A 27,513-nucleotide genomic window follows, 5' to 3' on the forward strand; every position below is an offset into this window, starting at 1 on the left:
ACTTAAAACAGAAATTACACAACACAATGAGATATAAAAATTATTTAACCAGGGGCTTACTTGGGCAGCAAACATGAATATTAAATTCACCAAGTATTAAGAGACAGTCAGAATGAGGCACAATACAAGAAAAAAAAATCTGTAATAAAATCCTTAGTGTACTTAGGAGGTCTATATATAAGAGCACAAAGAACTGGACTACACAGGTCCACTTTAAACAGCTGAACCTCAAAAGTAGAATATTAATTTGCCGATAACAAATGGCAATTTAAATAATTTCAAAAAATTGAGGCTACACCTCCACCTCGACCTGTGCTCCTTGGAGAGTTCATAAATTCACAGTGACCAGCGGATGCTTCTGCTAAAGGACTCAAATCACAGACACTTAACCAAGTCTCAGTCATAAAGAGAAAGTCAAGCTTTTGGGCTGAAATAAAGTAATTGATTAAGAAAGTCTTGTTAAGGAGAGATCTTACATTTAATACAGCCATCTTCAGAGTGGTAGAATAGTTTGAAGGAAAACGAGTTTGACAACAGCAGGACATAACACAGTGATTGGACTTTAGTGTCTGTTCCGAATGCTCCGGAAAAACAGGAACAAGACAAACATTTCTCGCAGCAAAAGCGCAGTTCGATCTCCTCAAATAAACCAAGACACCACCACGTTTCCCTCGTCTTCTTTTTCGTTTCCTTTTATGCAATGAGCAGTCTGGAATGCAGCAAGTATTCGCTGGCAGCAATGTCAAAACCGGAGAATTTATATATATTTTATATCTAAGTCCCTCATTCATCTATTGTTGATTGCTCAATTAGAAACATTTTAGTCATGCCCTGGGGTGTTTAGAAATCATAAAGTTGGCACTTCAATGTGTCTCTTTTGCAAAATCCTGATTTCCAACAAATGTTAAAGGCTGAAATCAATGTCTATATGGAGACCAACTGGTCCTCAGTATCCTCTGTGGGCGTGGCTTGGGAGGCACTTAATGTGGTTTTTAGGGGTCGGATCATACAGTATGCCTCATTCATCAAAAAATACAAAGCACAAGAATTTGTGGAGTTTGAAGGAAAAATTTTAAGTGCAGAGGCAAAGCTGAAGCGCCGAATGTTGTCTGATGGCCTCTGAGAATTGACAAGATTGAAATACAGCTAGAAAACTATTTTGTCATGGAAGGTGAAGTTTTGGTTATTCAGGGCAAGACAGTCATACTTTGAGTCGGGGGACAAAGCAGGGAAGCTTTTGGCTAGATATACAGTCAGGTCCATAAATATTGGGACATCGACACAATTCTAATCTTTTTGGCTCTATACACCACCACAATGGATTTGAAATTAAACGAACAAGATGTGCTTTAACTGCAGACTTTCAGCTTTAATGTGAGGGTATTTACATCTAAATCAGGTGAACGGTGTAGGAATTACAACAGTTTGTATATGTGCCTTCCACTTTTTAAGGGACCAAAAGTAATGGGACAGATTAACAATCATAAATCAAACTTTCACTTTTTAATACTTGGTTGCAAATCCTTTGCTATCAATTACAGCCTGAAGTCTGGAACGCATAGACATGACCAGACGCTGGGTTTCATCCCTGGTGATGCTCTGCCAGGCCTCTACTGCAACTGTCTTCAGTTCCTGCTTGTTCTTGGGGCATTTTCCCTTCAGTTTTGTCTTCAGCAAGTGAAATGCATGCCCAATCGGATTCAGGTCAGGTGATTGACTTGGCCATTGCATAACATTCCACTTCTTTCCCTTAAAAAACTCTTTGGTTGCTTTCGCAGTATGCTTCGGATCATTGTCCATCTGTACTGTGAAGCGCCACCCAATGAGTTCTGAAGCATTTGGCTGAATATGAGCAGAATATTGCCCGAAACACTTCAGAATTCTTCCTGCTGCTTTTGTCAGCAGTCACATCATCAATAAATACAAGACAACCTGTTCCGTTGGCAGCCATACATGCCCACGCCATGACACTACCACCACCATGCTTCACTGATGAAGTGGTATGCTTTGGATCATGAGCAGTTCCTTTCCTTCTCCATACTCTTCTCTTCCCATCACTCTGGTAAAAGTTGATCTTTGTCTCATCTGTCCATAGGATGTTGTTCCAGAACTGTGAAGGCTTTTTTAGATGTTGTTTGGCAAACTCTAATCTGGCCTTCCTGTTTTTGAGGCTCACCAATGGTTTACATCTTGTGGTGAACCCTCTGTATTCACTCTGGTGAAGTCTTCTCTTGATTGTTGACTTTGACACACATACACCTACCTCCTGGAGAGTGTTCTTGATCTGGCCAACTGTTGTGAAGGGTGTTTTCTTCACCAGGGAAAGAATTATTCGGTCATCCACCACAGTTCTTTTTAAGAATGTTCCAAACAGTTGATTTGGCCACACCTAATGTTTTTGCTATCTCTCTGATGGGGTTGTTTTGTTTTTTCAGCCTAATGATGGCTTGCTTCACTGATAGTGACAGCTCTTTGGATCTCATATTGAGAGTTGACAGCAACAGATTCCAAAGGCAAATAGCACACTTGAAATGAACTCTGGACCTTTTATCTGCTCCTTGTAAATGGGATAATGAGGGAATAACACACACCTGGCCATGGAACAGCTGAGCAGCCAATTGTCCCATTACTTTTGGTCCCTTCAAAAGTGGGAGGCACATATACAAACTGTTGTAATTCCTACACCGTTCACCTGATTTGGATGTAAATACCCTCAAATTAAAGCTGAAAGTCTGCAGTTAAAGCACATCTTGTTCATTTAATTTCAAATCCATTGTGGTGGTGTATAGAGCCAAAAAGATTAGAATTGTGTCGATGTCCCAATATTTATGGACCTGACTGTATAAAATAGAGTGGAGTCTTTTTCTACCATTCCCTCAGTGAAATCTGCTGGTGCTGAAATATTTACATTGGCAATTGATATTAATGATGCTTTTAAAGAATTCTATCTGGATCTTTATAGGAAGATATTAGAAAATTGTGGAACCATTAGAACCATCAGTCACTTCCGCCTGAAAGAGCTTCTCCCTGGCTCTTTACTGAACAGGAGGTCCTTTCCCCTATCTTGCCATTACAATGTCTTTCTACCAAGCTGCCCAGAGAAGTAAAGATACATCCCATTATCTCACACATGCAGTTAGTGTGGACAAAAGTTTCCCGCGTGCTCAATTCAGACATTTGCCTGAACGTTGCTGCAAGTATTTGGTTAAACCCTAAATTGTGTATTATCAGTCCCCTTTTTGCTGGACAGAATGAATTGAGAAGGGAGTTGCTTCTCTGGTGACCTGTATAAAAATGGAGCATTGACATAATTTGAAAATATTATACATCGGTTTGAGATTCCCAGATCTCAATTCTTCAGGTACTTATCTTTGGGTGTAATACGCAGACCCCTAAAGCTGCAGACACTCTTAAGATGGTTCTAGCAGCTTTTGTAAAGGGTTACTTCAGCGTACTATTCCTGGCTAATTCAGAGTCTAGGGGATGTGGTTTTGACATCTCTTAATGATGTTTATAAAACACATACACATGTCAAATTCAATAATATTTTATAAAGTGTTTTCTACATCATCAGTGTGTACTAAAACATTAAAAACCTTTAATGTGGCTCAGGTGGCAGAGCGGGTCGGCCGCCAATCGCAGGGTTGGTGGTTCGATTCCCGGCCCACATGACTCCACATGCCGAAGTGTCCATGGGCAAGAAACTGAACCCCAAGTTGCTCACAATGGCAGGATAGCGCCTTGCATGGCATCTCTTCCGCCATTGGTGTGTGTGAATGGGACACAGTGAAAAAAAATCAACAAACACACACACACACACACACACACACAGATGCTGGTCAGATCTTCAGTAGGATTTAATGTCACTAATAAGTTATAAAACACCAAAAGAACACATGTAATACATTGTGTGCAGATCACAGAAATTCAACAGTATAAACAGCTGGAAGTAAAACTGTGTTCATGTGTGTTTATATATTTTTAGCTCCTCGCCGGAGTGGCGTTTCCTTTCATCGTTTTCTTCAGATGATGATAATTGGGCAAAATCTTCATGAGGAAATCCAGTTGCAGCGTTTGAGGCTGAGAAACAGATTCAGAATAAAAGAGTTCATGGATCAAAGATGAATTAAAAATAATGAAGTTTAAAGATGCACTCGGTCAGTTTGTGTTCATGTCATCTGGACTCACACGTGGATGAAGCTTCATTCAGACTCAACAGGTTTCATTGTAGAAATTCAATATTCACAGTCATGATTAACAAATGAGAGAAAGTGTCCAATAACGGAGCGGTTACTGCTGGTCACACAGCTGCTCATGTGATCATAATATGAGGAGACTCTCTCAATGTAGAATAAAACAACTGATGTCACTGGAGTCTTCATCTCATTATTTAATAATACATGTTTCAAAATTACAGTTCATTTCTTTAGGAGTAAAACTTTTAAAATTAGGAAAGAATTACTGAGTGCACCTTTAAAACACATGTGTAAACTTCATGTACTCTTTGTATTCCAGTTTTTATTATCACACAAAAAATAAAAATCACTGTTTATTCATTTATTTGTTTACTTCTTAATAATTAAAAAAATAAATAAGCTGAGTTTAAGCTTTTTTTATTGTATCTGCTAGTTTTCCTATTATTATTATTATTCGTCTGCCATTGGAGTCTATGGAAGACCTATGAACTATTCATAGAAAAATTATGTAATTTGGCACACTGTTATGGGTGGGTTTGAATAGCATGGTTATCATGTTGCATGCTTTAATAGCTTAATATGTTAATTGGTTATTCTATCTTTTAAGGCTATTTGATCACAATGGAATCCATAGACAACATTTGCCTAGCATGCCAGTTGCTTACCAAAACTTTTGTGTGCTCACTCTTTGACATTGTTGAGGTGTGTCAACTAATGGCCCAGTGGTTAATGCGTTGGATTACGGCTCAAAAGATTGTGATCAAATCCAGCAAAGGATGGTTTTAATATGTGTACTTCTGTTGATCTCAGAGTCTTCATGTTGTGCTTACTACAATGCAGACTGTAGTTCAATGCATAATTTCGGCTTAATTTCAAAGAAACTAAGCTGTAACAATATTTTCTCTGTAATAGTTATGCACTCTCAACCTGGAATGCCTCTATGATGTCAGTTGGACTTTTGGTAAATTGTGTGGTGCAGTGGTTTCAGTTCAAAAGACTGATCCCCTCCTCATCAAGTCTTATAAAATAAAATGTACTATAGCTGCAAGCTGCGGTGAACGGGGACCAACCCTGCTGGCATTCATCAAGTAAAATGCAAAGAGTTCCAGCACAATAAAGACACCACATTGTCTCTATTGTGCTGGAGCTCTTTAAATTTTGCTTGATGAATGCCAGCAGGGTTGGTCCCCGATCAACGCTGCTTGCAGCTATAGTACATTTTATTTATTTTTTTACAGGAAAGTTCCTCTTCTAGTAAATTTCCAAGACATTTTCTGGTTGAACTGCATTTTAAATGTACTTTAGATTAACTTAATAGATCCTTCATATAAATAAATAGAAAAATAGACTTAATAGAAAAAACATAATTTATGTTTATCAGAAACATGCGTGTGTTCATGTGTGTGTGTGTTACCTGCGGTCTCTCCGTCTGAACGCGTCTCAGACACTCAGAGCCAAAGATCACAGTGTTTTCTGGAATCAGTTCACACGTGTTCACCTGACAGCATGCACCGATGATACAACCGCTCGACAAAATCACGTTCCTGCCAACTTCAGCTGGAAAAACACACACACACACACACACACACACACACAAAAAGGAATTGTATGCACGGTAAGTATTTCTGTCAAATCAGAGCATGATAACGAGCTTCTGGTATCATATTCAGCCAAAGCGAAAATGTTAAAGAGTCGCAGCAAACTACTCTTCTTTCTAAAATACAATTACTGAACATGTGATATTATTTAGTAAAGTTAAAAAATTATCTAAGTAATGAATATGTTTAAATTAGGACTGTCGATTTATTTATATATTTAAAAAAGCATGTTAACAAAAATGAACACAATTAATGATGTCCCTGCACCATAATAGGAAATACTTCTACTATCGGAGTAATTCAAGTTTGAAGTAGCACCTGTTTTCAGCAGTGGGCAATAAGTGAAACTCAGGCATGATTGACATGAGCGACAGCACAAGATGAGGATGCGTTCTTATGTTCAAACACATCTTGACGGAGAGCAACTCAAGACAGGTTTTTCTATGAATGAAAGTATGTTTAACTTGACACATCTATAATTATTCAAATATAATCTAAATAATTATTGTTATTTGAGGGTCAGCTATCAGCAAATATTTATTAACACGATTAATACAATTAATTAATCTGCAGATCATTTAATTATTTCGATTAAACCTTTTAATTCAACATTTCATGTCCATTAAAATATTTATTTGGCATATACAGTATCTCACAAAAGTGAGTACACCCCTCACATTTTTGTAAATATTTGATTATATCTTTTCATGTGACAACACTGAAGAAATGACACTTTGCTACAATGTAAAGTAGTGAGTGTACAGCTTGTATAACAGTGTAAATTTCTGTCCCCTCAAAATAACTCAACACACAGCCATTAAGGTCTAAATCGCTGGCAACAAAAGTGAGTACCCCCCTAAGTGAAAATGTCCAAATTGGGCCCAATTAGCCATTTTCCCTCCCCGGTGTCATGTGACTCATTAGTGTTACAAGGTCTCAGGTGTGAATGGGGAGCAGGTGTGTTAAATTTGGTGTCATCGCTCTCACACTCCCTCATACTGGTCACTGGAAGTTCAACATGGCACCTCATGGCAAAGAACTCTCTCAGGATCAGAAAAAAAGAATTGTTGCTCTACATAAAGATGGCCTAGGCTATAAGAAGATTGCCAAGACCCTGACACTGAGCTGCAGCACGGTGGCCAAGACCATACAGTGGTTTAACAGGACAGGTTCCACTCAGAACAGGCCTCGCCATGGTCGACCAAAGAAGTTGAGTGCATGTGCTCAGCGTCATATCCAGAGGTTTTCTTTGGGAAATAGACGTATGAGTGCTGCCAACATTGCTGCAGAGGTTGAAGGGGTGGGGGTCAGCCTGTCAGTGCTCAGACCATATGCCGCACACTGCATCAAATTGGTCTGCATGGCTGTCATCCCAGAAGGAAGCCCAAGTTGATGCACAAGAAAGCCCGCAAAGAGTTTGCTGAAGACAAGCAGACTAAGGACAAGGATTACTGGAACAATGTCCTGTGGTCTGATGAGACCAAGATAAACTTATTTGGTTCAGATGGTGTCAAGCGTGTGTCGCGGAAACCAGGTGAGGACAAGTGTAAGTACAAGTACAAAGACAAGTGTGTCTTGCCTACAGTCAAGCATGGTGGTGGGAGTGTCATATTCTGAGGCTGCATGAGTGCTGCCGGCACTGGGGAGCTACAGTTCATTGAGGGAACCATGAATGCCAACATGTACTGTGACATACTGAAGTGGAGCATGATCCCCTCCTTTCGGAGACTGGGCCGCAGGGCAGTATTCCAGCATGATAACAACCCCAAACACACCTCCAAGACGACCACTGCCTTGCTAAAGAAGCTGAGGGTGAAGGTGATGGACTGGCCAAGCATGTCTCCAGACATAAACCCTATTGAGCATCTGTGGGGCATCCTCACCAGCTCCGTGATGTCGTCATGGAGGAGTGGAAGAGGACTCCAGTGGCAACCTGTGAAGCTCTGGTGAACTCCATGCCCAAGAGGCTTAAAGCAGTGCTGGAAAATAATGGTGGCCACACAAAATATTGCCACTTTGGGCCTAATTTGGACATTTTCACTTAGGGGTGTACTCACTTTTGTTGCCAGCGGTTTAGACATTAATGGCTGTGTGTTGAGTTATTTTGAGGGGACAGCAAATTTACACTGTTATACAGCTTTATAGTATTTCTAGCCATTTTACATGCACATGTTCCAGGCACAATCATATTTTTTTATCAAGAAAATTCACATTGGACCATAATTTCTTTTTATTTTAATTCATCTTGTTTTAGAAACAACACTGCATAAGATATTTAGGTTTTTCATAGAATGTATTTTGTCTTACTGTACTGACAGAGTTTTTATAGTTAAAACAAATGAAAAAAATCTACCAGTGCTGAAGAAGTAATCCAAAGTATTTAGAATACGTTACTGACCTTGAGTAATCTAACGGAATACGTTACAAATGATATTTTACAGCATGTATTCTGTAATCTGTAGTGGAATACATTTCAAAAGTAACCCTCCCAACCCTGTACATAAATAAAAACGTAAGAAAAGTAGAAGAATTCATTATTATTATAATGAGTAGTTTGTTTAATGATGTTTAATCATTAATGTGACAAACATAAAAGACAAAAGTTGAAATCTGTTGTAATTAAACTCAACCGCTGGGACATAACAGAGCCTGTAAAATTTAAATAATTTATACTTGTATTATTTAGGAACTGTTTTTCTCACCTTTTGATTCAATAACGTTGTTGTCACAAATTTTCAATGCTTGAGACACTGAAAAACACAACGGCAAACAAAGTTATGTAATGAAAATATATTAAGATATTTAAACACTGCCTGTACATATTATCTGGAGTCCACCACATGTGTTTAGCATTATTAATGTTAATAATTCATCTCTAATTTTCATGAAAGTTGATTACAAAACCGGACATCTGTAATTCATTAACATTGTGAATGGTGTGATGAAAGGATGATGTACCGCAGCCGACTTCAAAGACGTTATTGATGCCGATGTTCATGGTTTTTGGCTCCACATCTTCTGTATCAGGCAGAATGTTTTCAGGATAGCTGTAAACAAACTGCATTTTATTTCACATACAAGATAAAACACACATAAGAGACTTTACAAGAGAACACGATGAGCACTTACCTGTTGATGATCAGCGCTTGTTCCTCGATCAGATTTCCCTCACCGATAACTATCGGTCCGGCCTCTGCGATGATCCGCGCTTTCGGGTGAACCACCGTTCTGGACCCTGAAAGTCACAATAATTCTCAAATGTCCAACTGGGATATATTTAATCAATAGATGTTTTATTTACAGTTAAAGGACATTAACACAGTGGAGTGACAATATTCTCAATATAACACAACCTCAAGAGACATACTGCTTTTATAAAACGGTTACATTATACAAATATTAAAGACATCAAAGTTTTATTAACGTAATTCATGAAATGTCCTCTTGTTCCAGACATGTAATTATGGGATAAAAATTCCATCAAAAGTATTGAGGTCACGGATCAAAAAATAATAAGCGGAAATCAGAAATCTGAAACTTGCGATTACATTGGTACAGCTTGTAAATACATGCATCAAACATCCACACCAACCCAGCTTTGTTTTCCCTCTTTTTTTTTTATTTTTATATATGCAGCCAATAACCTACAAACAAGGAAGTCTTAAATAATGCCTAAACTAAAGACTCTGCTAACTAAATTCACCTGACTTGATAAATGTGTTAACAGACTATGATAATGGCCTACTCGGACAACACACTGTTTCCTAGAGCAGGCGGAAAATAATCAAAAAAGACACAAGCGGCGTATCTATCAAACGTCTCGGTTACGTACGTAACCTCGGTTCCCTGAGATGAAGGGAACGAGACATTGCGTTACTAACGCATATGGGGAGTGCCTTCATACACAACCTATTTGAAACCTCTCTACAATAACGCCAATATTCTAATATTGGCTATGGTGTTTGAGCCAGCCTGTTTTGGCGCGAAACTGACCGCTCGCTTCGGCGCGAACTGACCGCTATAAAACAGGTGCACAGACACCATTTCCTCAGAATTTCTGACTGAGAACAAGGAGCGCATTGCTCGTGCCTCAAGAACTGTGTCTTGTGGTGCGGCTAGCGTTCGCAATGTCTCGTTCCCTTTGTCTCAGGGAACCAAGGTTACGTACGTAACCGAGACGTTCCCTTACGACTTCAGTCCACTTGACATTGCGTTACTAACGCATATGGGGAACAGAATCCCATCACGCCGCACTACACGACATAACTTCCTAGAGAGGAAACATTGTGGCGCAGTCTTATGGGATGGCGACCGACATGTGTATGCCGCAGTGAGTGATCCTCATGATGGCCAGGAGGAGAGCACTCATAATGAATATACTGGCTATAGCCATATAGTATGAATTACTCCTTATGAACCCGGCCTGGGAAGGGAGTTTATTTATAATGAAGTGCTTGCGATTTATGGCATTATAACAGCCTGAATGCAGGCGGTTGTGTAAATGATGTGGAGCCCATACTTAAAGGGGGCATAAGTATATATATATATATATATATATGGCCAATGAATAGCAAGGACTTGTGAAGGAAGAGATGTTACTTCTAGGTTGTAAAACCTTGTGAACGTGTTTTGCGAGGACCATCCTGCTGCAAAACATATGTCTTGTAAGGACACACCATTCACCCATGCCCATGAGGAGGCCATGCCTCTATTTGAGTGTGCTTAACACCAATTGGACAAGACTGAACCTGCGATTCATAAGCCAGGGTAAGAAAGTCTTTGCTTGGAGAAGGACATCCCTTTTGCACATCCTCCATAGCATACAAAGATCTGATCAGACAGTCTGCACTGGCAAGTATGCTCAACGTATGTATGTAGCGCCCGCACAGGGCATAACAAATGCAATGATTTTTCCTCATCTGAATTAAATGGAGGAGGGGAGAAGGCCTGAAGATGAACCACCTGCGCTTTGAAGGGTGTGTTCAGGACCTTAGGTAAATAGCCTTTCCTGGGTTTGACAGTGGCTCTTAAAAGACCAGGCCAAACTCCAGACATGAATTGTCGACTGATAATGCATGTAGGTCAACGACCCATTTTTCTGAGTCCAGAGCCAGCAGTAGTGTGGTCTTAATAGAGAGCATAGGCAAATCAACAGAGTCCAAGCATTTAGGACTAAAGTTAAATCCCAAGTCGGGACTGTAGCCTGCCGAGATGGGTTTAATCGTCTTGCTCCTTTAAGGAACTTTATGATTAAATCATACTTGCCTATAGAGGCACCGATTTAATGTGCGTGATACGCAGATCTAGTTGCCACATACACTTTGAGCTTTGACGGGGTGAGTCCTGCGTCTAATCACTCTTGAAGAAATATTACAATTTCATGTATGGGGCAGTTTACCGGGTCCTTGCTGTGTGAGAGACACCAATCAGCGAACACCTTCCATTTTAGTGCATAGAGGCGTCTAGTGGACGGTGCTCTGGCTTGTAAAATGGTGTTTATGACTGAACACGTCAGTTCTGGTGCATTTAGTATGCTCCATTCAGGAGCCACACATGCAGGTTCCACAGCTGGGGCTGGGGATGCCAAATTGTGTGCCTGAGAGAGGAGATCCCTCCTCAGTGGTATTTCCTATGGTGAGCTGTACAGCATCTCCATCATTTCCAGAAACCATGGCTGGTTGGCCATTTCGGTGCAACTAATAGAACGTTTCCTTGTCCTCTCAGACTTTGCATATGGCAGAGTGGATCAGGTATACTGGAGGAAACGCATATTTGTTTTTCACCGGCCATTTGTGTGCCATTGCATCCCTTCCAGCGGGGCTTGGGACTTCGAAGAACAGAGGGGATAGTGGGCATTCTCCACTAAGGCAAATAGATTGATTTCTGCTTTGCTGAATATTTCCCAAATCCTCAGTATAGTTTGAGGATGAAGTCTCCATTCGCCCGGTATCGCCCCTTAGCGTAACAGTAGACGTGCACAGTAATTCAGGCAGCCTGGGACATATGTCACTCTCAGGGAGAGATGATGCTCGCTCCATAGGAGGGGGTGACGCGTCATTCTCGACAGTGGCGGTGAATGAATTCCGCTTTGGCTGTTTGTATATACCACAACTGTCATGTTGACTGAGCAAACCAGGACATGACAGCTCACTATTTCAGACTGAAAGCCTTTAAGGCTAGAATTACAGCCAATAGCTCTAAGCGGTTGATGTGCCACGCCCTCCTCACACCTGTCCAGGTGCCAAAAGTTGGGTGTTCATTGCACACCGCCCCCAACCTGTGTTGGAAGCATCCGTTGTCACCTCTTTTCGCCTGACAACTTGGGACTTCGAGTACCAGAGGGAACAGTGAGTATTCTCCACTGAGGCAAATAGATAGATTTCTGCTTTGCCAGATATTTCCCAAATCCTCAATACAGTTTGAGGGTGAAGCCTCCTGAATTCTGCCTTGGCGGTTTATATATGCCACAACTTTCATGTTGTCTGAGCTAACCAGGACATGACAGTTTGATATTTCTGACTGAAAGCCTTTAAGGCTAGGAATACAGCCGATGGCTTTAGGCACCGCGTGACACTTGCCCCAGCGCGACACCTCGCTGGTAAAATGCAAGAGGATCTGTCCGTGGTGCTGAACAGAGGCTGGATATAGTGATGCGCATGCGTCATCGGCGCTAAGCACGTCGCGCCACACGGCGCTTCAGCCAGCACTCAAGAGGTCTCATGTGTAAGAGAACTAATGGAATGACGGATGCCGCCGCCACAAATCCCAGTGCTTTCTGAAACAAGTTTCAGTGGAAATGTTCTCCCCAGTTTTAACTGAGATGGACACTGTAAAATGGCTGAAGCAGTAAAACTGTGCTGGCATAAAAAAACCTCTGATTGTGGCAGTAACAGCCAATTGTCGAGGTAGTTTAGGATGCATGCCGCTCAGTCTCAGAGGGGCGACAACCGCATCAATGCACTTTGTGAATGTGCGAGGAGACAAAGACTGTCCGAAGGGCAGGACTATGAATTGATACGCTGTTCCCTCGAACGCGAATCTCAAAAACATCCTGTGATGTCGTACAATTTGGATATGATAGTACGCATCCTTCAGATCTATCAACGCAAACCAATCATGTGGGCGTACATGCAATAAGATCCTTTTCTGAATAATCATTTTGAATAGGCGCTTACAAATGCGCGATTAAAATGTCTCAGATGCAGGATTGGCCGAAGCCCGCCGTCTTTCTTTGGAACAAGAAAATAACGGCTGTAAAACCATTTTGTGCTTGACAATTTGGCACAATCTCGATCACATTTTTCACGATGAGAGGTGTATTTCGGCTCGTAACACTGGCGTGTCATCGGACGAAACCGTGGAAGACAGAACGCCATTGAAACTGGGTGGCCGGTGTGCAAATAAGGATCGTATATCCTTGTTCGATCGTTTTTGCACCCATTCTGAAATACCCGTTAGGGATCGCCACGCATCCGCATAGTGGGACAGTGAGCAAACCAAACTGCCCTTTGTATGATATGATGCGACGCTCACTATAGGGAAGCGGTTGCGCATAATGTGTGTGCTTTGAAGAGGAAAAGGGGGCTCTTTATTGAGAATGTGTGAGCATCTCGTGCATTTGCAACGAATGCTGTATTCTTTTTTGCACTTATTGCATTTTTATTTTTGCATTTATTTGAGTGCAAGACACAGAAACAACATTTTGAATAACAATATCCCTTTCCCGACCAACAAAAGTGGGGAGATGGGGAACAGTGTTTTGCGTCTCTCCAATCGAGCCTTTTTTGAAGCAGACCCGGAGGGAATCGCGGGCTCTGCTTTCCGCTTCAAATGCTATTGCCCGTCAGGAGCGCTTTGCTGCGCGTAATGATATGCAGGTGCCTGTGAGGCTTTTAGTCACGCGCTGATTCGAAACAGAGCGAGGGTGAACCGGCTGTGATATACTCAATGTGGGCATAAAGTGTCTCATAGCCTGTGACTGCTGCTGAATCGCGACATAACGCTCAGCAAACTTATTCATAGAGCCGCCAAAAAGGCCAGCTGGAGACACAAGAGCATCTAAAAGAGTGGCTTTTTCTTTATCACTCATTTCTGCCCTGGAGCGCCGCCATTGTGTGGAGTGCTGATCCAGCTTGTTCTGCTGCTGAGTAAGCTTTTCCCGCCAGTGCGGACGTTTGTCGACACGGTTTGGAAGGATGTACATGTTACTCGCTGGGCAGAGGTGTGCCGCTACCGCCTCCTCCACAGGGGGTAATTGGGCATATAACCGTTTTCTTTCCCAAAGAAATTATCCACATTAAAGAGGATGGCATCACTGCGCGAGCGCGCCATATAAGGTCGCGCGCCAGGACTTGAATAGTTTTCATTATGAACTTTGGGGAAGAAATGTGCGGGATGCTGCCGTTTAACGGCGGCCGCACTGCTAGAACCATTCATCGAGGCGAGACGGTTCCTCTGGGGGAGACCAGTCAGGGTGAAGCTCTTCGACTGCCCTTGTAAGGACGCGGAGCATCTCCCTGTCAGTGGCGCGTGCACGTTCCTCGCCCTCGCTGGGGGAGGGGCGGCAGCATTATCCACTGACCATTTGCCTGATGTGGCGAGAGACATGACATCATCATCATCCCCAGCGTCAGATCCACCAAACGAGACGAGGCTGCACGCTCATCAGAGGGCCGGAGCTCGTCTCGCACATAGCGTATGGGGATATATGCGCTTCGTGGAGATTGAGGGGCTCGTGGGGCGTGTGCCGGCATGAAATCCACCTCAAGTTCGTCCTGCTCGGCCTCGCGGCCCCGCCGTGCCTCCTCGTGTAAACACTCGGGAATCACAGAAGAGGCTGGTGGGAGGGCACGAGAGGCTGAATCGTCCCTCAGAACGAGGGCGATTCGTGAGCGAAGCGACTTGAGACTCATGTCCTCATAGTGAGGACAGTCTGTCTCCATGAGAGCTGACTCTGCGTGGGCGCGGCCCAGACAGAAAACGCAGCTCTCATGCTTGTCTGACGGCGGGATGTGTCTCTCGCACAAGGAACACTTACGGAACAACATCTTGAAAAAGACGTGAACACGTAAGTGGCTCTTCTAGATATATAAATATAAATATAGATTTATATTTATATAACTTATATAACTTATATTTATACACACAAGTACAATTTTGCTTTAAAAGGATACTCTACACCTGCCGACGCGCTGCGGAGAATCAGGATGCTGAGGTCCGTTCACCAGCGAAGCGTCAAGCAGCGAGGCGGAGTGATGTTCGCTGGAGCACTGCAGGGGAGCGTAGAGTCTTCTCGCTGCCGTGAAGATTCCGTCCGCTGACTATTGTGAATCGACGGCGAAGGTAGAGGGCTTCGAGACAAGAGGTAATCGCTGTCTTGAAGGAAGAAATTCTGAGGAAATGGTGTCTGTGCACCTGTTTTATAGCGGTCAGTTCGCGCCAAAACAGGCTGGCTCAAACACCATAGCCAATATTAGAATATTGGCGTTATTGTAGAGAGGTTTCAAATAGGTCGTGTATGAAGGCACTCCCCATATGCGTTAGTAACGCAATGTCAAGTGGACTGAAGTCGTAAGGGAACACAAATAATAAAATATTGAGCAGCAGCCGTCTGAGTCGCATTGGAGTTATGTCACCTCCCCTCTTCGAATGATTGGCTAGAGGAGGAGCTGTCGATCAAGAACTAGTGGACCAATAGAGACAGAGCGCAACGCGTCATAATTTGAAGACCACGCCCACCGGGGAACAATCCAACGGTCTCCATTGACTTTGCATTGCGAGAGGCTGCCTCCTTGTCATTTATGGCATATAACAAAAGACAGAAAAATGCCTAAAAGCTGCTGTGACAAGGACGTACAGCAAACAAGCTAAAAAAACCCATAAATAAATTTGTATAAGCTTCCGAACCGTAAAAGCCAGCCTTTAAGGAGACAAAAGTGGATACAGGCAATAAGCATCAGCAGGAAGAGTGGGTAAATTGTGGGATCCTGACACTCAGTATGTCTACGTGTGCAGTAAACATTTTGTCACTGGTAAGTCAAATATCCAAATGTCAGTTTTATATATTATATTTATGTAAGCTAAGCTGTAGCATTTTGACAGTATGCAACTTTTAGAATGTGGATAAAGCAGAAAGCTTTTTTTTTTTGTACAATATCATGTCGCGTTCCAGTGGGCGTAGTTCTCGGAGTAGTTCGAGAACTAGTTGCGCTCTGTCTCAATTGATCCACTTTTATGTCCTGAAACAAACAGTTTTTTGGCATCGACAGCTTATAAAAATGTATTTCTGGGTTATTTAGCTTGTTTGCTGTACACCTTGTCACACAGCAGCTTTTAGACATTGTTTTGTTTTTTGTTATAAGTCATAAATGACAAGGAGGCAGCCTCTCGCAATGCAAAGTCAATGGAGACGGTTGGATTGTTTTCCCCCCCGGTGTGGGCGTGGCCTAAATACGCTCTGTCTACATTTACATTTACGCATTTGGCAGACGCTTTTATCCAAAGCGACTTACAGTGCAATTATTAAAAAACACCCCTGATTTACATGAAACCACTCACAAGTTTTGGAAAACCAAGTGCAGAACTTGGAAACAAAAGCAAAGAAAAATACAGCCCAAGTATACCAAAAAATTTAAATGAGCAAAATTGTCAGAGCACAAAAAACTGTAATATAACCAAGGAAAACATGATTTTGCTTTAATTTTCTGTTTTTTTTTTTGCAGCATATTTTAAATATGTTTATATATTTTTGAATCGTGCTTATTTTTTTATCTGCATTTTTAATTTTGTATTTATTTTGGCACATTAATCTGTGCTTATTTACAAGCACTAATTAATTACTTTTTGATTCACGCTTATTATTTTTGGATCCGTGACCATAATATATTTGACGGGATTTTGATCCCATATGAAATGAAAGGTTAATAGTGTTGTGCAATGATACAATGTGTGATTTATTTACCGATAGTGACGTCACCTCTGATTTCACTCTCCACACACACTACAGCTCCAGCTGCGATCTTCACACTAAATAAACAACACACATTATTAATAATAATAATAATAATAATAAATAATAATACTCAATTAACACAGTTTATAACATATGAACAATGTTTCACTCGTCTGTATGAATAAACATCTGATGAGGAGTCTATTGTCAGAAGACATTTAAATCTAAACATCAAGTTAATATCTTCAATATTATAAACTATAACTGTAAATAATGATGTTAATATGATATATAAAACAGTTAGGGGTTCAACGAGCGTTTTAATATTCATTATCTCGTTATAACTGTATATACAAACGCAGATTTAATTATTAATATCGATTTTCCTGCAGGTATTTTAATGTGTTTTAACAATCGCTATAACAGTAAAAAATAGATGATTAAATGAATACATTTAATTTCTGCGGGCGTGACTCTATCAATATTATTAATTTCTTCATTCCGCAGTGTTTAAAGTGACCCACGCGTCTGTATCGCGCTATATCTTCCAGTTACATCTTCATATAGTGAAACTAAGTGTTTAAAAACATCAATAATGATTTTAAATGGAATATTTGTACCTTTTCTGGCCGGTTTGTTTTGCACTCGGATCCGCCATCTTTAATCGATCGAAGAACGTCAGTGCTCGATTGAGCCGCCTGTCAGTGCCAACGCAATGAGCGATTGATGATGTCTTATAACGCGTGCACACACGGCATAATCATAATTTTCATTATATTTTGATTTACTTGTGCCTTACTGTAATATATAAACATATATACACAATGCAGAGTGCTTGTATGCTGCTTGTACGTGCTCATTGCCAACCTGAATATGAAAATTTTTATTCTAATAAAGAGCGTTTTCTTAATCTTAATGATTTTTGTTTATATATATATATATATATTTTTTTTTTTTTTTTTTTTTTTTTTAAACAGCAACCCCTACTTACGCACTGCCCTCATCCACACCCACTCCTGCACCATCCACCACCACCCATCCTTGTGTTACTCACTGTTTAGGGATGCTAGTCTCTGCCTCAGTGGACCTGCTCTGCATGGTGGGGATGCTCATCTCTCCCTCAGTTTCTGATAGAGGGTGATATCATAGGACGAGTCTGATTATTTTCTTGCTGACTTCAGGCCTAAAAATGAGCTAATTGCAAGCTTTAGTAATTCCAGCAGGCTGCAATAAATTGCCTCATAAGTAGGGATGGGTATCCTTAGGATTTTATCAATACTAGGCCTATTACTCTGATCATAGGCCTACTCCTTATCTACTTATTATTAAATAATTGATAAAAATATATATATTTTTTTAAAAGAATGTTGTTTCTAGAGTAGCAACAGTAATGTTTACAATCAGCAAAGTCACTATATAAACTCAATATTTCACTGGAAAATCAAACTGCGCACATGTGGGTCAAGTGGAGGTGGACCTGTCACTGTCTTCGCTGCCTACATAGCGCCAGAGAAAATTTCAATTTTTATTTTTGAATTTAGATAGACATCATATAAAATTTTTGACTTCTAAGCATTGGTAATGTGTCCCACATTAACTCTTTGTCCCACATTTGGTTTGTTGGGATCTGGTCACCCTTAGTGTGTGTGTGTGGAGCGCAGCTCCGAAACAGAGTAGAGAGGCTGCAGCAGCGTGATTATAAATTACACCAAAACGTTAAAATGAACCGTAATGTTGGAGCTTATCAATACTACGGTCTTTAATAATAAAACATTTTATACCACGTTTAATACCGGGCTTTGGTGCCCATCCCTACTTACAAGGGCATTTATATCTATCTATATTATATTTATATCTTATCTAGTTAAGTGAACGTGATAATGTTATTTAAAGGTTAAGCTAGCTAGCTGCAGTTTTATTTACTACTCTACACTAGCTCCTCGCTTTTGCCACGTTCAGCTTCGCCTGTCATACTTAGTGCTTCATGCTTGGCAAGAAATTTGACCATCAGATCTCTGCTTCGTTCACTTTTGCTCTCTGTTTGCTCGCATTTCTTTTTTGTGCCCCTGATTTTAGCCTTTGGTGAGGCATTTTGACTCTAGTCAGTCCGGCTTTGCACAATGCACATTGTGTGTGTTCCGAACATCTGATTGGCCAGGCGTTTTGACCGAACCATTTTCACAATAACAGCAGGGGGATGGGGTATCAGAAGTTGAAATATGTTTTAAAGAGGTTTGGAGCAATTTTCATTGGAATCATTTTCCTTCAATGTATCAGGACCTTACACTAATGTCAGTCATGTCTTTTCAGTAATGTCACTCATCGGCTCTCATGCACTGCAGACGAAATAAGAGTCAAAATAAATGAAGATATCTGAATTTTAGCATGGAGCAGTGTCAACTGCATAAAAGAGCTCTCAATTGATACAAAGAAACTTTTTAGCTTAGAAAGCTTTTTGGAGCTACAATTCCATCAGAATATACTTTATTTTTACTGAAATATGACATTTCAATGCATTGAAAAAAAAAAAAGGCAAAATGCATCGTTGCAGTAAGTTAGCTTCCATTATGAATTGTAACTTTTCATTTTTACATAGAAATCTGAATGTCAGCTCAAAACTATTAACATCACGAATAATCTCTTAAATTAACTTATATGTCTCATAAAGAGGTTTGGAGCCATTTTTCATTTGGAATCTTTTTCCTTCAATGTATCAGGACCTTACACTAATGTCAGTCATGTCTTTTCACTAATGTCACTCATCTGCTCTCATGCACTGCAGAAGAAATAAGAGTCAAAATAAATGAAGATATCTGAATTTCATTATGGAGCAGTGTCAACTGCATTAAAGAGCTCTCGATTGCTGCAAAGAAACTTTTTAGCTTAGAAAACTTTTTGGAGCTACAATTCCATCAGAATTTACTTTATTTTTACTGAAATATGACATTTCACCAATGTCAGTAGATTGTAGCTATGCATTGAAAAAAAGTCAAAATGCATCATTGCAGTAAGTTAGCTTACATTATGAAGTGTAACTTTTTATTTTTATATAGAAATCTGAATGTCAGCTCAAAACTAATAACATCACGAATAATCTCTTTAAATTAACTTTTATGTCTCATAAAGAGGTTTGGAGCCATTTTTCATTTGGAATCTTTTTCCTTCAATGTATCAGGACCTCACACTAATGTCAGTCATGTCTTTTCACTAATGTCACTCATTGGCTCTCATGCACTGCAGACGAAATAAGAGTCAAAATAAATGAAGATATCTGAATTTTAGCATGGAGCAGTGTCAACTGCATAAAAGAGCTCTCAATTGATGCAAAGAAACTTTTTAGCTTAGAAAGCTTTTTGGAGCTTACAATTCCATCAGAATATACTTTATTTTTACTGAAATATGACATTTCAATGCATTGAAAAAAAAGGCAAAATGCATCGTTGCAGTAAGTTAGCTTCCATTATGAAGTGTAACTTTTCATTTTTATATAGAAATCTGAATGTCAGCTCAAACCTAAAAACATCACGAATAATCTCTTAAATGAACTTTTTTGTCTTTAAAAGAGGTTTGGAGCCATTTCATTGGAAAAATTTTCCTTCAATGTATCAGGACCTTACACTAATGTCAGTCATGTCTTTTCAGTAATGTCACTCATCGGCTCTCATGCACTGCAGAAGAAATAAGAGTCAAAATAAATGAAGATATCTGAATTTTAGCATGGAACAGTGTCAACTGCATAAAAGAGCTCTCAATTAATGCAAAGAAACTTTTTAGCTTAGAAAGCTTTTTGGAGCTACAATTCCATCAGAATATACTTTATTTTTACCGAAATATGACATTTCAATGCATTGAAATAAAAGGCAAAATGCATCGTTGCAGTAAGTTAGCTTCCATTATGAAGTGTAACTTTTCATTTTTATATAGAAATCTGGATGTCAGCTCAAACCTAAAAACATCACGAATAATCTCTTAAATGAACTTTTTTGTCTTTTAAAGAGGTTTGGAGCCATTTCATTGGAATCATTTTCCTTCAATGTATCAGGACCTTACACTAATGTCAGTCATGTCTTTTCACTGATGTCACTCATCTGCTCTCATGCACTGCAGAAGAAATAATTAAGAGTCAAAATAAATGAAGGTATCTGAATTTCAGCATGGAGCAGTGTCAACTGCATAAAAGAGCTCTAAATTGATGCAAAGAAACTTTTTAGCTTATAAAACTTTTTGGAGCTACAATTCCATCAGAATTTACTTTATTTTTACTGAAATATGACATTTCAATGCATTGAAAAAAAAACGCAAAATGCATCGTTGCAGTAAGTTAGCTTCCATTATGAAGTGTAACTTTTCATTTTTATATAGAAATCGTCTAGGTTACGTATGTAACCTCCGTTCCCTGATGGAGGGAACGAGACGTTGTGTCAGAGAAGTGACACTAGGGGTCTCTCTTGAGCGCCGATATTCACCTCTGAACTATGAAAAAAGGCCAATGAGAGTTGGCAACCAGTATTTGCATGTCCCGCCCCCGGACATACGGGTATTTAAGCGGCGCAAATACGGGAGTTCATTCAGGATTTTTCTGAGGAGCCGGAAATGGTCCGGCCACAACAGTGGCTCCGCTCAGCGACGTGGCAGGGGAGACACAACGTCTCATTCTCTCCATCAGGGGGTCCACTTATAAAAAGCGCCACGCGCTGAGCCGTGAACGTGAACTGCTGATACAGGAGCGAGCAGGTATTCTTACGTGCAGGATGACCAACTGTATCATCTGCATGTACCCTTCCCCAATGCCCCATTTAAGCCATCAGGATTCCTTATCGTTACCCTGGAGGGGGGAACAAGGTGCTGGCCACCAACCTGGGAACGGGCCAAGCCTGGCCGGGCCTCTTTTCTCTCTATGTTTCTCGCATAGAGCAACTTAGGCCGGGGCCCTTAAACGCATTGAGGGAAGGGGGTCTTAGCCCTTATTCAGGGCGGAGAAGACCCTGCGGAGGCCACGCCTACCCGAGAGGGGAAGCAAGTTTAAGTGGCAAAACCATCAGAGGCCTGACTTAGGGCCTATGTGGAAAAGTCGGTGCGGTGGTGGATCCAGCCTATAGAGGGGGGAACATACAGCACGGCAACCGAGGCAGCCGTGGCTGCCTAAGGGAAGCACGGGAGTCCACTCGCCAGAGGGGACAGAACCGTGGTGTTACACACAGGGGGAGTCCGAAGGAGGCCTTACCTGTGGAGCACCTATACCAGTGCAGGGTAGCTTGCAGTACCCGCAGTGGCTTGGGTCGGCGAGTTCCTCCGCTGAACTGCGACCCACGAGGGCTAGGGAGGAATCAACCAGTGTCCCAAACCTGAGATCTCCTGGGAATGAAGGCGCACTGCGCTAGATGCAAGCGATTCACCCTGTCAGATCGTGGGCGTGCCACCGAGTTCTACGGGCTCGGTACCTGAGAGAACACGGGACGATACTGACTCAACTCGGAGATTGTAGAATTTCGCGAAAGTGTTAGGAGTTGCCCAGCTCGCTGCTATACAAATGTCTGCTAGGGCAGTGCCCCTAGCCAGTGCCCATGAGGACGCAACACTCCTGGTGGAGTGGGCTCAGACTCGCAAAGGGGGGGGCACGGCCTGGGTGTGATAAGCCATGGAAATGGCGTCGACAACCCAGTGGGCGAGTCTCTGCTTGGAGACAGCATTCCCTTTCTGCTGTCCCCCAAAGCAGACGAAGAGCTGCTCAGAGCGTCTAGTGCTCTGTGTGCGGTCCAGGTAGATACGTAAGGCACGTACTGGACACAGCAGTGAAAGGGCTGGATCTGCCTCCTCCCGGGGCAGCGCTTGCAGGTCCCTGATCCCTGAAGGGTGTGGTAGGAACCTTGGGCACATAGCCCAGTCGCGGTCTTAGGATCACGAAAGTTTCTGCCGGACCGAACTCCAGGCAAGCGTCGCTAACAGAGAACACATGCAGGTCCCCGACCCTCTTGATGGAAGCGAGCGCGATCAGCAGGGCGGTCTTGAGAGAGAGGGCCCTGAGTCCAACTGAGTCAAGCGGCTCGAAGGGGGGTCTCTGGAGTCCCGTAAGGACGACCGAGAGATCCCAGGAAGGGAACAGGTTAGGCCGGGAGGGAGCTATCCTCCGGGCACTTTTTAGGAACCTGACGATTAAGTTGTGCTTACCAAGAGACTTTCTGTCTACCGTGTCGTGGTGGGCCACGATAGCGGCGACATACACCTTGAGGGTGGAGGGGGACAGCCTCCTCTCCAGCCTCTCCTAAAGAAACATGAGCACTGACCTAACTGCGCACTTCTGCGGGTCTTCGGCTCGGGAAGAACACCACTCCGTGAACAGACGCCACTTTAGGGCGTAAAGATGCCTGGTAGAGGGGGCTCTGGCTTGATTGATTACATCTACTTCAGCAGATGGTAGACCGGCTAGATCTTCCACATCCCATCCAGGGGCCAGACGTGGAGGTTCCAGAGGTCTGGGTGCGGGTGCCAGAGCGTGCCCCGTCCCTGAGAAAGAAGGTCCTTCCTCAGGGGAATTCGCCAGGGAGTGGATGTCGTGAGGAGTGTGAGGTCCGTAAACCAAGTCCAGGTAGGCCAGTAGGGGGCTACCAGAATGACTTGCTCCTCGTCCTCCCTGACCTTGCATAGCACCTGTGCAAGAAGGCTCACTGGGGGAAATGTGTACTTGCGCAGCCCCGTGGGCCAGCTGTGTGCCAGCGCATCTGCCCCGAGGGAAGCCTCTGTCCGGGCATACCAGAGCGGGCAGTGGGAGGTTTCTTTGGAGGAAACAGGTCTACCTGGGCCTTGCCGAACCGGTCCCAAATCAGCTGGACTGACTGGGGGTGGAGTCTCCACTCTCCGCCGGGCAAGCTTTGTCTTGACAGCGCGTCCGCCATCACATTGAGGTTGCCGGGGATGTGATGTTGGGCAGTGAAAGCCACGCCTCTAAACTCCATGCTAGGGGCACCAAAGGGACGGGTCTTTTGGACGTACCCGGCGGGGCTTCGCAGCGGTGCGGAACAGGTAACGTGGCGTCGGGAGGCAACGTGGCGTCCCGAGGCGCTGGTGCTGAGAATAAACTCAAAGCACTTACCGTGCTCCGCGCACCCGGCAGGGGGCGGGTTCGTGACTGATGAGGAGGTCTGATGTTGGCGTCCTCTGGACTCGTCTGAACCGGCCGGCCGGGGAACAGTCGTGGGGCTGAAGGCGGGGACACCGCGTCCATGGAGCGGGACTGTTGAGGCCTGAAAGCAGAGTGCCGTGAGAACGGCATTTGCTGGCCATATGCCCCAGAGACAAAGGAAATAGCTCTTATTGAGAATTTTGGTACCGCAGCCCCCGTTAAGGGGTGCGGCAAATGAAAAAACAAAGGATTCTCCTCCCGGCCCTCCACCGGGGGGACGGAGCGGTCTTACCACCTCCGGAGCTAACTTCTTGGACTCTGGGTGCGTTGTCTCAGGAGCACCTGGGAGCCTTCCGGGTCCTCGAGGGGGTCCGTGAGACAGGGGGCGTGCGCTTCCCGCGGTTTGCTCGACGCTGGGTTGAGAGCTGGGACCGGGTTGAGGCGGAGCAGGTGCTTGTCTTCTGGCCCCGGGAGGACGCCCTCGGCGAGCAGACTGGGCATGGGCCGTGGCGGCAGGCTTGCGGCGAGGCATGATGTGAGAGATGGCCGAACTGGGAGACAGGGGCGTTGAGGAAGCGAGTCTTGTCGGCTTCACGCATCTCGACCATGTTCAGCCACAGTTGACGTTCCTGGACCACTAGCGTGGCCATCGCCTGCCCGAGCGCTTGCGCTGTGACCTTCGTCGCTCTCAGGGCGAGGTCGGTCACTGAGCGCAGTTCCTGCAGCGTGTCGGGATCAGGACCACCCCCGTGCATGTTGCGAAGTGCCTTGGCTTGGTGGACCTGCAGGAGAGCCATGGCATGCAGGGCAGAAGCGGCGCGTCCGGTGGTGCTGTAGGCCTTCGCTGTCAGCGAGGAGGTTGCTCTACAGGTCCGGGAAGGGAGTACAGGGCGACCTCGCCAGGTGGTAGGGGTACCGGGGCATAGATGGATCGCAACCGCCCTATCCACCTGGGGAATCGCCGCGTACCCGTGGCGCGCTCCGCCGTCGAGGGTGGCGAGGGTAGACGAGCCTGTGGCGGTGTGACGAGTGGAGAGGGATGCTCTCCACGAAGACGTCAGCTCGTCATGCACTTCCGGGAAAAACGGAACCGGGGGGGGGGGGTGAGGCTGTGAGCGGCGCGCAGACCCCAGTAACCAGATGGCTGTGGGGAGGATGGAGGGTTCCAATCCAAGCCCACACTGTTGGCTGCCCGGGAAAGCATGTCGGACATCTGTGCGTCAGCCACAGCCTGGGCGTGCAAGCCCAAAGGCGGCAGCCCAGGGGAGTCCTCTGCATCCGATGCAGCGCCCTCCGATGCCACGGCGAGCTCATTGGCTTCCATTGCAAGAGGGTCGGCTGACTGGCTGTGAGGCGAGTCACCGGCACCTCGAACACGGACGGGAATCAATGAGCGTGCTGGGGTGCGGGTGGTCCGAGGGGGCGTACCCGGCGGAGCTGCACCTGCTGCCATCCCCAAATCGCCTCCATCGCCAGCTGCATCGTCCTCAATCCCGTGGGAAGAAGGAGCAACACGGGGGGCGGCTGGAGTGGTTTGCTCAGGGTTGTAAGCAAGCCGCGACCGCAACGTTGCCATGGTCATGTTCTCAAAGTGAGAACATGAACCATCCACAAACGCAGCCTCGGTGTGATCGCTACCCAGACACACGAGACAACGCCTGTGGCCGTCTGAAGCGGAGAGCACTCTACAACATCCAGGAACAACACAGGGGCGGAATAGTGAAACTAAGTGTTTAAAAACATCAATAATGATTTTAAATGGAATATTTGTACCTTTTCTGGCCGGTTTGTTTTGCACTCGGATCCACTCTTTATAAAGACGCGTCCTTTTGCGCTTTTAGTGAAATTTACTCTTTTAATAAAAGTCACTCCTTTGTGAAAAAAACTTGTGAGAGCTTTTTAATTCTGCACTGTCGATGCGCCCAGGGGCAGGAATGCACAGCCGTGCAAACAGGAGAAAGCTGCTGTTGTGCGCCGTGGAATCCAACAATTATGCAGCAGAGGGATGACAGGAACTCGGTGTGTAGTATGCAGCAGTTGCAGACACGACCATCGGCTCCGAAGAAATTTTCTGAATGACCTCCCGTATTTGCGCCGCTTAAATACCCGTATGTCCGGGGGCGGGACATGCAAATACTGGTTGCCAACTCTCATTGGCCTTTTTTCATAGTTCAGAGGTGAATATCAGCGTTCAAGAGAGACCCCTAGTGTCGCTTCTCTGACACAACGTGGAGAGAGCGACAGAAGGGGAACTGAATATCAGCTCAAACCTAAAAACATCACGAATAATCTCTTAAATTAACTTTTTTGTCTTTTAAAGAGGTTTGGAGCCATTTCATTGGAATAATTTTCCTTCAATGTATCAGGACCTTACACTAATGTCAGTCATGTCTTTTCACTAATGTCACTCATCGGCTCTCATGCACTGCAGACGAAATAAGAGTCAAAATAAATGAAGAAATCTGAATTTTAGCATAGAGCAGTGTCAACTGCATAAAAGAGCTCTCAATTGATGCAAATAAACTTTTTAGCTTAGAAAGCTTTTTGGAGCTACAATTCCATCAGAATATACTATATTTTTACTGAAATATGACATTTCAATGCATTGAAAAAAAAGGCAAAATGCATCGTTGCAGTAAGTTAGCTTCCATTATGAAGTGTAACTTTTAATTTTTATATAGAAATCTGAATGTCAGCTCAAACCTAAAAACATCACTAATAATCTCTTAAATTAACTTTTTTGTCTTTTAAAGAGGTTTGGAGCCATTTCATTGGAATCATTTTCCTTCAATGTATCAGGACCTTACACTAATGTCAGTCATGTCTTTTCACTAATGTCACTCATCTGCTCTCATGCACTGCAGAAGAAATAAGAGTCAAAATAAATGAAGATATCTGAATTTCATTATGGAGCAGTGTCAACTTTATAAAAGAGCTCTCTCAATTTCTGCAAAGATACTTTTTAGCTTAGAAAGCTTTTTGGAGCTACAATGCCATCAGAATTTACTTTATTTTTACTGAAATATGACATTTCACCAATGTCAGTAGATTGTAGCTATGCATTGAAAAAAAGTCAAAATGCATCATTGCAGTAAGTTAGCTTCCATTATTAAGTGTAACTTCATTTTTACATAGAAATCTGAATGTCAGCTCAAAACTAAAAACAACACGAATTATCTCTTAAAATAACTTCTTTGTCTTTTAAAGAGGTTTGGAGCCATTTTCATTGGAATCATTTTCCTTCAATGTATCAGGACCTTACACTAATGTCAGTCATGTCTTTTCACTAATGTCACTCATCTGCTCATATGCACTGTAGAAGAAATAATTAAGAGTCAAAATAAATGAAGATATCTGAATTTTAGCATGGAGCAGTGTCAACTGCATTAAAGAGCTCTCGATTGCTGCAAAGAAACTGTTTAGCTTAGAAAGATTTTTGGAGCTACAATAATATCAGAATTTACTTTATTTTTACTGAAATATGACATTTCACCAATGTCAGTAGATTGTAGCTATGCATTGAAAACAAGGCAAAATGCATCGTTGCAGTAATTAGCTTCCATTATGAAGTGTAACTTCATTTTTACATAGAAATCGTCTCGGGTTATGACTATAACCCTTGTTCCCTGAGAAGGGAACGAGACACTG

At 43.1% G+C, this 27,513-nt stretch overlaps 1 protein-coding gene across 1 annotated transcript; it reads right to left on the reverse strand.

Moving 5' to 3' along the window:
• Positions 1-3,839: 3,839 nt before the first annotated feature.
• Positions 3,840-17,443, reverse strand: dctn6 (dynactin subunit 6). Its single transcript, XM_052097411.1, has 7 exons — positions 17,366-17,443; positions 16,755-16,819; positions 8,924-9,029; positions 8,753-8,841; positions 8,497-8,544; positions 5,611-5,753; positions 3,840-4,080 (listed from the first exon to the last, which is right to left on the reverse strand). The coding sequence occupies exons 1-7, from the start codon at positions 17,401-17,403 to the stop codon at positions 3,982-3,984; spliced, it is 588 nt and encodes a 195-aa protein (XP_051953371.1). The 5' UTR covers positions 17,404-17,443; the 3' UTR covers positions 3,840-3,981.
• Between the last annotated feature and the right edge of the window lie 10,070 nt (positions 17,444-27,513).

This window comes from Xyrauchen texanus, chromosome 29 (genome assembly GCF_025860055.1).
Source record: "Xyrauchen texanus isolate HMW12.3.18 chromosome 29, RBS_HiC_50CHRs, whole genome shotgun sequence".
Lineage (NCBI taxonomy): Eukaryota > Metazoa > Chordata > Actinopteri > Cypriniformes > Catostomidae > Xyrauchen > Xyrauchen texanus.